Source organism: Syngnathoides biaculeatus, chromosome 9, assembly GCF_019802595.1.
Source record: "Syngnathoides biaculeatus isolate LvHL_M chromosome 9, ASM1980259v1, whole genome shotgun sequence".
Classification (NCBI taxonomy): Eukaryota; Metazoa; Chordata; class Actinopteri; order Syngnathiformes; family Syngnathidae; genus Syngnathoides; species Syngnathoides biaculeatus.
In genome coordinates, this window is record NC_084648.1 from 6,110,075 (window position 1) to 6,122,412 (window position 12,338).

Sequence of the window (12,338 nt, forward strand, 5' to 3'; positions counted from 1 at the left end):
ACGACTTCTAGTGGGTGAAACCTAGGAACTGCAAGGCATTACTTTGGCAACAATTTGGTCAACAAAAAGAAAAAGGCTTTCTGTAGATGTATAGTGCAGTGAAAGATTTTTATCACGTTCCACTGTCTTCGATCACTCATGTGTGTTGCCCTTTGGAGAGCTCTGCACTACTCCCCCTTGGCTCCACACAAATTATATCACAGTTTTGTGGAGACTTGTTGACGTATTTTATGATTTGAGTTTGGGATGGAAATTGCTGGCCACCTCAAAAATTTGTGCTACCTGTATGTATTCCTAATAGGAAGGATATAATTCAATAATTTGGATCTTGATACAGCATGAATCAATGCAAATATTTTTTTCTACAAATCTTTCTTACTGAGTGACTACTTTTTTGTAATCCCTACACTGAAATGAAGTACACATACATTTTCTTCCATTATCTTTAAATGAGTTAATACAGTTGTCTGATGTCTTAACATCTCTGGCAAGCTTTCATCAAAACAGCACAGGGTTTAAGAATTAGTACGAGGAAAATGTATGTGAAACCTTTGGAATTTCTGCATAAATTGGTCCTAAAATGTAGTGATCATCATCTAAATCACAAGATCAAGCAGAGTACTTTTTTTTAATTTATAAATAGCATAATGTAAACACTGACAGGACAAGAAGGAAAATGAAAGTGAACCCATCCTTCCATTTTTTCCGCTTATCCAAGCTCAGGTCGCGGAGAGTAGCTTTAGCAGGGACACCCAGACTTCCCTCTCTCTCTAGCTCACCCAGCTTTTCCGAGGGGGAATCTGAGGCATTCTGAGCCTAGCAGGGCTGTTTTCTCGTGTTTCCTGGGTCATTCCCGGGATCTCTTCCTGGTGGGATGTGCACTGAAAACCTCACCAGGGAGGCTTCCAGGTAGCATCCTAATCAAAAACCTCAGTCAGTTCAACTGGCCCGTCTCAATGTGGAGCAGCAATGGCTCTACTCTAAACCCCTCCCGGATGACCGAGCTTTTCAGCCTATCTCTAAGGGAGAGCACGGACACCTTAAGGAGGAAACTCATTTAGGCCACTTATTTCCAGGATCCACTTCTTTTGGTTACAACTCACAGCTCGTGATCATATGTGAGGGTAAGAGAGGTTTATTTTTCGGCTTAGCTCCTTCTACACCCCAACGGACTGATACAAAGTCCACATCTCTGCAGACACTGCACCGTCCGCTTGTTGCTCTCCCATTTCATTCTTCTCCAATTTGTGAACAATACCCCAAGATACTTCAACTCCTCCGCAAGGGGTAGGCTCTCACCCCTAACTTGGTTAGGACACACGACCCTTTTCTGACTGAGAACCACAGTCTTAGATTTGGTGGTGCAGATTTTCATCCCATCCACTTCACACTCAACTTTGAACCTCTCCAGTTAGATTTGGAGATCACAGCTGGATGAAGAAAACATCTGTACAGTGTTTGTAATTATGCTGACAGCAACAAATATTCGCCTTAGGATCTATCACACCATTATCACCCAATAATAAATTAACAGATTATTACAATCCAATTAAAGGTATTGTATTCCAATTCATGTTGCAGAACGCTAAGTAGCTTGGTACATGATGCAGCCTTACTCAAATGTAAGGCGGTCAACTCCCTCAGAGATACCGTACAGCAAACAAGAGGCTAAAAACAAGATAAATGTAATAATTTCTTCTTTGATGCAACTTTACTGATGTGTGAGGTGGTCACCTCTCTCAGAGTTACTACCATAATTCCCGTCTTACAGTACGCACCTGGTTATAAGCCTCACCCAGTACATTTGTAAAGGAAATACCATTTGGTACGTACATAGGCCGCAGGGGTGTAAAAGCCGCAAGTGCCCACATTGAAACCGACATTGAAATACGAGATATTTACAAAGACGGTACACAGAGTTTAATGCTAGCGCCCCCACGCTAACAGGGCCGGTTAAAAAAAACGTGGGGGGGAAAAAAAAAAAAAAAAAAAAAAATCACTGTGACACGGCAGTAACAGTCTAGCGCAGCGCTAACACGGCCAGTCCGGTAAAAGTCACTTCCTCGGTACATATATATTCCAGCGGTCTCACACTTACCTTTTCCACACGAGTGCCCCCTTGCGGCCGTTAGAAAAAATGCACAGATTAGCCGCATTACCGCATAAACTGCAGGGTTGAAAGCGTGTGAAAAAAGTAGCGGCTTATCGGCCGGAAATTACAGTATATAGCCAAAGACAAACCAAACTTGAGATAAATGTCCTATTTTACTTTAGCAGGTTTGGGTTTTACATAATGTGATCAAGCCTACAGACTCAACTATTAGTATAATAGTATTCATGGTGTGAGGTATGAGAAGGAGCCAAGACACAAACAAGTGACTTATTGGGCATCTCAATCAAGTTTTTTTTTTGCTGCAACGTTAAAGAGTGACTTAGTCACTCAGACAGCAGAGTGGTTCTAAACATAACGTCTGAATTGAACAAAAATATACCAGTATTATAAAGAACAATGTCAAAGTCCTATTGCTTTCTAATGGTACATACAGAACTTAATAAGTGCAGCATATTGATTGTCTGTCTGTCGGTGGGTGGGTGCTGCACTTTCATGCCGCACTTCCGTACTTGCATGAGGATGCGTCAATTATTTTATGCCAACCATATTTGAGGAGCCAACTGCAAAGAACGTGTGGCAACGTGATCGCAGAGGGATGTTATGACAACACCCAATGGGACATAAAGATTGACTTATTGCTCTGTTTTAAAACTAGATATATAATTTATTATAAATGATAATATCTTCCTTTGGTTATCTGAAAATCTAATTCTTATTTACGATGTTTGTCATGAAACTTTTAATTTATATAGCGCCTGTGTGTGTGACGGTGCACATGTGTGCGTGTGTCCCCACCTCCAGCTCTTGTTCTCGCTGCAGTGCGAACTGTTTGAAGGACTTGACAATGATTCCAGCATTGGAGCAGTCATAAACAAAAATGGAAGGGCTCCCCATCCAGGTTTGAAGATCATAGATGGACAGCGGGATATATTGGGTGTAATTCTATAAGAGGAACACAGAGTAACAGAGAAGAGTGGTCTGGCATGAATTCGTGAGTTTGCGCTGTTAAGAATTATTAACGACGACGTTAAATCAGGAGAAATTAGAGTGTTCCAACAGGAAGAGGGTAATGATCATATATCTAGACAAATACTTATTTTATACCACTGACAGTAAGGGTGCATTTTCATGTAAATGAATTACGGTTCAAGAGCAACTTCAGGAAAAAGAAGAGGATGAAGAACAGAGGAAGTGAAAAAGACAACCTGTGAGTATGCTGGGGATCAAGCAGCAACAGCTACTGTAAGTTTCGACAACAGCACTGCATCACTGTGAGTGGGTGATTGATTACTGAATAGGGGCAATGAACAACTCAAAACAATATTTTATGTCTTCACTGAAGATTAGTCCAGGCATAAGAGCAGACACCACGAATTGTTTGGTTCTTACAAAGATATAAACCACAACTTGGGATTTAGAAGTGTAATTTATCATGTTCTACGGGTAAAATTCTCATTTTAAGTAGTCAACTTTAAAATATAATCGTTGAAGCCAATTAAATTAACCACAAACTTGTGTTTTTTCTTCTCAAATAGGCAAGATATCGTCATATAAGGTAACTAATATATTACTTCTTTACCCCAAAATAAAGTATGTTAAGACTAAAAAAACTGAAGTTGCAAATTAAGTTCAATTGTTGAGTTGGTTAAAAACAACTTTCTCAACAATTTTGGCTATAAAATGATTTGAGTGGGTCTATAACCTGCTAACATGCGAGCATCCAGTATTCTATTTTTTTAGTAGAAGCTTAAAGGCAGCTACTTTAAGAGTTTTAGGAAACTCCCCTCACTGAAGTGGTCAGTTAATAATTTGCTGCAAATCAGCTAGCAGAAACTTCGTAATATATTTGGAAAAAGTCAGGTGGTACTGTGTGAAGCTAGCTCATTGGTGGTTTCAGCTGCTGAACTATTTTCCATACAGTTTTTGGTAAACTGTATTAAATTCTGACTTGGTAATAGTTGTTTCTTGAGTGGCTTCAGATGGAGTACTGTATTTTCACGACCATAAGGTGATGCTATGATACACAACTTAATCAAATTATGATTAAATTTTGATGGATATAAATGTGATATTCAATGGGTTGAAGGTTACCTTATTAAAAACCCAAATTTCTCCATTGACAGTGGGCCGGGGAACCCCATGGCCATTGTAGTGGAAGAGGACTCTCTCCTCTTTGGCATTTCGTCTTAGTGAAGTGCACAGCTTTTTCACCTCGTCTACTGTGGGGTCCAAGCTTTGTTTGTAACGTGCCTGAAAAAGAAGAAAAAAGACACAAGTAGGAACAAAATGATTAGGGTTTCTACTGTATGACATTTTCATAATCCAGCACATTTATACAGTGCATGTGATGTCATGAATAGATCCTTTGCAATTAGAGTTGTCCTGAGTCAATCAGTATCGGGTATCTGATTGATTTTATGAATTTTTAAAGGTCACAGTGACAAAAACAAATCCAGCGGCACAAATATATTGCAAAGGGAAGAAGCAATAGTTTAATTTTATAGTAAACAATGAAACGTTTTTCTTTTTTTTCAGTTCCAGTATTCTGACAACATAGTGTGTCTGAACTCTGCAGAACAGCACAGTGGAAGGCACAAGTGTCCCCAAAACTTGTGTTTGGAGGGAGAAAGAAATAAAAGTTTAAGAACAAGAATTATTTTGTGACAAATACACGAGGTCCTCATTGGCTACTTAACAAGGTAATTCAGCAATAATGTTAGTTGATAAGCAAAGTCAGGCACTTAACCAACTATGCACAGTATGCATAATTTGCACACAGACACGGACACGCAAACCCACCGATATATGTATACCAACACCAAACATAAGTATTGAAAAGTATCATCATGCTGAAGTATAAGTGGTATTGAGAATTAAAAAAAAACTATCTCAAGCATGAATTTCCAATCATTGTTAAAATGCAGACATATTTGAAATGGACCTGACTTTTCAATCTCAATTTGGAAAAGTCAGTAAGAGGCCTCGTCTGACTCCCAAAATTGCTTTGGACCTCTGGACTTCTCAATTCAGTTAAAAATGAATGCAGGTAATGAGCTAACTGACCCTAGAGACACACTTGCAATGATCCAAAACTCAATTGGCTAAGACAAAGACATTGCACTTTGAAAGATGTCAGAGATTATAAAATCTCCTTCACATTTAATCATTACAGTGAGTAAATGCCTATATCTAACCGCAGGTTTAATAGGACCAGGAAAGGGCCAATCAATGGCACTAAACTATTATTACTACTGCTACTACTAAACTGAAATAAATTGACAGATTCATGTCATCCCAAAACATCCCATTCCTCGATGTCATTGTGGGCGTTAAGAGCAAGATGAAGAGTATTATTGAACAGAGTAAAAAGTTCATGCAGCTTGGAAAGGCAGTTAAATAAAATGTTTATGACTTTTGTTACTATAGTAGAAGAAAAGACATGCTTTTGGACATTATATAGACAAAGTCAATAGAGTGTATGAAAGGCACACAGGTGGAGACGTGACTGGAGCTAGTTATGCAACAGAACATTGTCCTGTCAGACCAGTCTGAATCATTTTCATACTCATTAAGGCCCTTCTGTGAGTTTTTGTGGAATGATATGTCATGGGGATTTTAACAACAACCTGTCTTGGATCTTTTTGAATACTTGTACTTTTTTAATTAAAAAAAATGCTGGCTTTAACATACCCAACCATCAACTATATACAATTCTATATGTACAATGCTATACTTCCGTTTTCTACACCAGTTAAATTTTTTGAGGGCTTTTGGACTCCATACCAAACTACATAACACCATAAACACCGTTGAAGAGCAAATCCGCAATGAAAACCATCAAATGTTTTGGGATAAATTGTTTAGCTTTAAAGGCTTTATGTGGGCACCAAGCTCATTTGACAGAATTGTTATCCAGCTGTAAAAGTCAGTCATTTCAGTTTTATCCTGAAATGTCACCTCAAAACCAATTATCCGTAACTTTTTGTATGCCAGTTATTTTTCCAGTTCCACCTGCTGCTGTTGTCATGAGATAACCACTCACAAACTACATAATCGGTACATAAAAGTGTCGTGAAATGCCAAAAGGCCAAGTACCAAGATGTGAGTATAAAAGCAGTTGAAATAGTAAACTATATTAAATGTTGATTGATGTTCTTATCAATTACAGTAATGTTTAAATTGATGCACTTATTTGATTATAAGGATCTTCACGACTTCATATCATATTCTTTGAATTCAAACTTTTGAATTTAAGATTAAAAATGTTACTTTATGGTGCTAAATATCAGTAGGCTAATTTTAGCTGTCACATAATTGTAACAGAATTTAAAAGCTGGAAAGAATAGTCTCTACGTAGAGGCTGGGGTGGGGGGTGATTGTGTTTGCTGTGGGCCCCTAAAGGACGAGCTAGCTGGCTAGCTGCGTCCCGCTTCAAGAAAGCACTACCTCCAATCGACATGACAACCGAAGTAGGATTAGTAACTCGTGCATTGCTTAACAAAGCAGTAATTATTTAGCTGCTGTAAAACTAATGTGAATTGGAGGACGGGACCACTTGAAACGTTCATCACAGTAATAAAAATGCATGCTTCAACTGAGTGTGAAGTGGCTTTGGGTTGTCTTCCCGATGAGCCGGTCCCCACAGCGGCACACACCAGAATTAGCGTGCTCACTAACTTTTATAAGGGAAGGTGTTTTGAGTTTAAAAGCAAGGAATTTTGATTCACGTTGCCACATCCCATTTTAATTAGCCATTGGCAAGATGGCAAACAAGCACCCTGATAATGGTACCAACCCTGACAGTTTGAGCCAGGAAAAACCCTTCACAATTATCATTTACTCATTCTAAGTTACATAACACATTTTACAGCGACCAAGCAGAACTCATCTCAGTGAAAAACACCTCATTTCCGTTGACTGCGTGAGGATAAGTTTGAACTGCAATTTGATAATATAGCTGGCAGGCTAATTCCATTTAGCCATAATATGATAGGATGGGCGGAATACTGCACTTACTTGAGCATCAAATGGTAGCAGAGAGGTGTAATAGTGTTAGTGAGAGTCATGCAATAATAGAGGAATAATATCTGAAATAAGAGCCTGTGGTGAGAGGTGGTGGGTTAGAACGAGATGGAGATGGCGATTGTGAAATGGTCATGTAGGCCAAGGGTTTACACTTCCAACTAGTTATGGCAGGGAAAATATTCTGTTGCTTTTGCAAAGCTTTTCATTTACATTCATGAAATTGCAGCACATTACATTCAACTGACAAGGAGTGCTTCAGTCATTTTTGTATGTATGAGATTAAGCATTTTCTGCCTGGATGAATGCATGTGTGTTGTGATGGACAAATACAAACAAAAGATATGCACAAGGTGGTGGTGGTGGCCCACCAGTCAGATGGTATTGAGTCAAGAAAGCTTGTTGATGGTTTCAACTGCTGAACCATTTTCCCTGGGTGTCTTCAGATGTATCATAATTTTGCTGATTTATGCTGATATTTAACCTTTTTTTTTTCTTTGTTTTTTTTCTTTTTTTTTTACTAAATTGGCAAATTCATTGCATTTATCAGCTGTTATGAGTTATCGAGCTATATATATATATATAAATAATTTACTTTTCTCTCCGTAGAATCCATCTTCCCTAAATTTCTATGTGGGTTAGGGTTATTTGGGCTACAATGTCTCTGCTGTGTACCACACAAATGGCGTGTAGCAAGGCAATGGTGAACCCAAAACCTCCGCCTCCCCACGCCTGTCCACCATCGGTAGTAGATAGTACAAGCCAACGGGACCGCACATCCACACAGTGGTGGCTGTACCATTACGCTCAGAGTGCTTGCTGGCCGCCTGTGATATTGTGGGATGAGGTGGAGCAAAACTGACCTGTGGGTCACGCAACTGAGGCCACTTCAAAGTGTGCAATGGGCAGTCAAAATTCTGCCAACAATCTGTTTAATTTCAACATAACTAAAGGAGTGGAAAATTGTCTCTGAGCTCCCGGCACAATGAACATCTGCCACGACAGGGATTAGAGGCTGACTGGCCACCACAGAGTGACTCTCCGCAGCCCGCAAGACCATCTGCATTGCTTGGAACGAGCTGGGAGAGAAGGCACGTATTTGACTGACAAGTTCCAAGGGTGTGTTTTTTGTGAGCACACCAACAGCGTCTGAAAAGGGAGGCTGTGTGTCATTTCTTCGCCATTTTAAAGCCAATTAAAAAAAAAAAACAGTTTGGAACAATGCACCTGTGAACAAGTTGATTGGAAATAAGTGAGTGTCATGAATGAGTATAAAAGAAGCATCCTCGAAAGGCGCATTTGTGCAAATGCAAGGATGGGAGAGGTTTGCCACTTTGTGAACAATGAATTCAGAAAACAGTTAACAGTTTAAGAGCAATATATCTCAGGTACGATTGCAGGGAATTAATGGATTTCAGGATCCACAGTCCAGAAAATCTACTAAAGATTCAGAGAATCTCGTTAAATCCCTGTATGAAAGCAGCACGGCTGAAAACCAACATCGAATGAATGAATCACAGTGGGGTATATATGGTTCTCGGGCGTGACATGGACTAATGCAAGCTGAGAAACATTTTTCTATGAGTGTAAATTAAAGTAGTGTTGGCATTATGCGTTTTATTAGTAGTTTGGCACACAGCTTGTTGACACTAGCGTGATTGTCTTATCTTATTTTTAAAAAAGACATTTGAGAAGATTGGGACCATCTCCTGAACTGTTGAGTAAAAGACGTTGTACATGAAGCAAGAATGGGAAAGAATTCTACCAGCAAAGCTTCAACAATTCATGTCCTCAGTTCTCAAACAATTATTGAGTTTTGTTAAAAGTAAAAGCAATGTAACACAGTGGTAAACAAGGTTCTGTACCATCTTTTTTTTTTTTTTTTTTTAACTGTTGCGGGCATCAAATTCAAAATGAGAGAGGATCAACCAAGGTTATCACTTGAACGTTAACTTTCTTTAGTGTGTCGAATATAGGGTACAATCATTGGCAAATTATTTGTTTGTGTTTTACAGAACATAGAAAGTAAAATGATGATGAACCATTCGTGTTTGTAGATTCAGTTTAGTAGAACGCAGCCCGTGACCAGGGCTATGTGTCATTTCACCCGTGACAGTCATCCTGCTGGGGCCTGTGGGCCTGGCTGACTCAGTGCACAGCAGGTCTGATGAGCAGAGGGAGCGAGAACACGTCACCAATCCTTCCCTCTGAGGCTACAGTTGGGACACTGCAGACATTTTCAATATCAGTAGTGAAATCAGTAGTAAAATTTTCAAAAATGTCTAGTTAAAAACAACATGGTGAAATTCGAGGAATAACACCGCATGGTTCAGGACTAGGGCTGGACAAGAACTATCGTGTCAAATCAAGATGCAAAATCTTAACTACTTTTAATTAAGGCAGTTAATGTTAAAAAAAATGAAATTATTATTATATGTGTACAAAATAATTACACCATCATAAATGTAAATCCATTTAATTGTGTAACTAAATAACACCCATGTGAACATGAATTAGATTGGAATAGATGTGGAATTACCACTGAATACTGAATGAATACTTCAGTTCAGGGCATAGATCACGCAAGAGAATTGTGCCCGTGGTTCCACGAGTTTTTTATTAGTTGAGGTATTTGAAAAAACTGTACTCGTTTCACCTCGAATTTAAATTTTAGAGTAAATTAACTTGTCATGTTTGTAACAACTCCTAAGAGACATTTCATCACTCATCCAAAAATATTATTTCTGGCCACTACATTACATATCACATTATAATTATGTATTATAGTAATAAAGCCGACTGATTATTTTTCAGTTTAACCAAAATAAGACATTAACATTAATCTTTTACTTTGGGAAATGATAACATTTCACCCATTTTCTGCCATGTTATTGGCCAAACCAGTCGCAAGTAATCATAATCAATTTTTGTGCATTTTCATCACGCTCCATTTGAAATAATGTTCCTCTTCTCAAATAAAGAGCTTGGAATGTAAAAATAAAATGACTTAAAATGACAAAAATCATTGCACATCAAAGAGTAGACATCAGTTACGTGGGGATGAAAAAAATGTCTTACTTTCAATGTCAGGGTTAAGTGTGATTGCTTTTAAAGATGGACAGGCCGGCAGACATCATGTTACAAAATGAGCCTATTAAAAGGGCACTGCTAGTCAGGTCACTGGTACAGATATCCCAAACTGCCTTGAAGACAGAGAGTGATGGAGATGAGAGCAGGCCATTAGAACAGCAGTGGGTTCATAGAGGTACATTTACAATGTAGACAGAAAGTCGGCCGACTTCATTAATTAGTCCATAGTGGGAGACAGATGTCTCAGCATCCACCAACAATCAGGGGAAAAATTAAGGACAGTGTGGCATGGGTTGGGCAAGGGGAGATTTGGGATTGAAAGATGCTCTGCAGATGTGAGCCAAACTGAGTGTCTTGTGACATATTGACTTTTTTTCCACTAATGAGGCCAGGGACATGAGAAACAATTGCTCCATCTGTGGAGAAAATTATTACAAGACACCCCTCTTTAACAGAAATCAATTCAGAGAATAAAAGACTTGACAATTATTACATTGTGGAGTACAGTCATTTGAACTGCTATTAAGTGAACATAGACATTCCACTCTGCACATTTATTTTATTGACAGACAATCTTGTTTTGCAACCTTGAAAATTACCAGCAAGCTTGAAATGTGGTTTTCAACCTGGCCATGGAACAGTGGACCAGTTCCGCCCAACCAGACTACATGTGTATGGAGAAGGGATTTGACCATGTTCCTCGGGGGATCCTTTTGGAGTGGGGGGGGGGGTGTCTTCTGGAGTATGGGGTATCGAACCCCCTGATACAGGCTGTTTGGTCCCTATATGACCGGTGGCAGAGTTTGGTCCACATAGTTGGCAATAAGTCGGACTCGTTTTAGGTGAGAGTTGAACTCCACCAAGGCTTCCCTTTGTCACCGATTTTGTTCATAGCTTTTATAGACAGAATTTCTAAGCACAGCCAAGGCATAAAGGGAGTCCGGTTTGGTGGCCTCAGCATTGCATCTCTGCTCTTTGCAGATGATGTGGTTCTGTTGGCTTCGTCAAGTTGGGCTCTCCAGCGCTCAATGGAACGGTTCGCAGCAGAGTGTGAAGCGGTTGGGATGAGAACCAAATCTGGGATCATGGTTCCACAGTGGGAAAAGGGTGGCGTGCCCTCTCCGGGTAGGCGATGAGATCTTGGCCCTAGTGGAGGAGTTCAAGTATCTTGAGGTCTTGTTCATGAGAGAGGGAAGAATGGAGCGGGAGATCAACAGGTAGATCGGTCCAGCATCTGCAGTGATGTATCAGTCAGTTGTGGTAAAGAGGGAGCAAAGTTGAAAGGAGAATCTCTCAATTTACCATCGCTCTACGCTCCCACCTTCACCTATGATCACGAGCTGTGGTTCGTGACCGAAAGAGCAAGATCAAGCATATAAGTGGCCAAAATGAGTTTCCTCCACAGAGTGTCTGGGCTATCCCCAAGAAAGAGGGTGAGAAACTCAGCCATCCAGAGGTCCTCAGTGTTGAGCCGCTGCTCCTCCACAATGAGAGCAGCCAGATGAGGTGGCTGGGGCATCTGATCCTGATGTCTCCCAGACACCTCCCTGTTGAGGTGTTCCGGGCACATTTCACAGGAAAGAGACAGTGGGAACAACCCAGGACACCCTGAAGAGACCACATCTCTCGGCTGGCCTGGGAATCCCTTGAGTTCCCTCCAGAAGAGCTGGATGAAATGGTTGGGGAAAGGGAAGTCTGGGTATCCCCGCTAAAGCTACTGCCCTCGTGACCTGACCCGGAAAAGTGCTAGAAGATGGATGGAAGGATGGACATCAACTAACCTTATGTTTGGCTACAATTACTCTGTTGACTATATTTTCAAACTACAGTATGTGCATTTACCAAGAAGGGTAAACAATAGGGGCAGCATAGTGGCCTGTTTGCCTTCTATGAATCCACATTTGCAATAAAGCAAAAGTTATTTTTGGGTCCCCACACTCTCAACATGGCTAAATTAATCAACACTATACATACATCAAAATAATCAACATAATCTCTCTGCCACAGATTTAAAAAAAACAACAACAAAAGAACTTGGACAGTTTTTTGGGATTTTTTAGATTTACAACAGAATCTATGTGCTCCAGAACAATTGTGCCATGTGTTCAATAGA

The 12,338-nt window shown here is 39.9% G+C and overlaps 1 protein-coding gene across 6 annotated transcripts in view; it reads right to left on the minus strand.

The window, feature by feature from the left end:
• Positions 1–12,338, minus strand: part of rptor (regulatory associated protein of MTOR, complex 1) — a 128,564-nt gene that overhangs the window by 93,649 nt on the left and 22,577 nt on the right. For all 6 annotated transcript variants that reach the window (XM_061830278.1, XM_061830276.1, XM_061830280.1 and 3 more), the window contains exons 5-6: positions 4,205–4,363; positions 2,909–3,055 (exon numbers count right to left, since the gene is read on the minus strand). In XM_061830278.1, the coding sequence (XP_061686262.1) occupies positions 2,909–3,055; positions 4,205–4,363 (306 nt within the window). The remainder of the gene's footprint in view (positions 1–2,908; positions 3,056–4,204; positions 4,364–12,338) is intronic.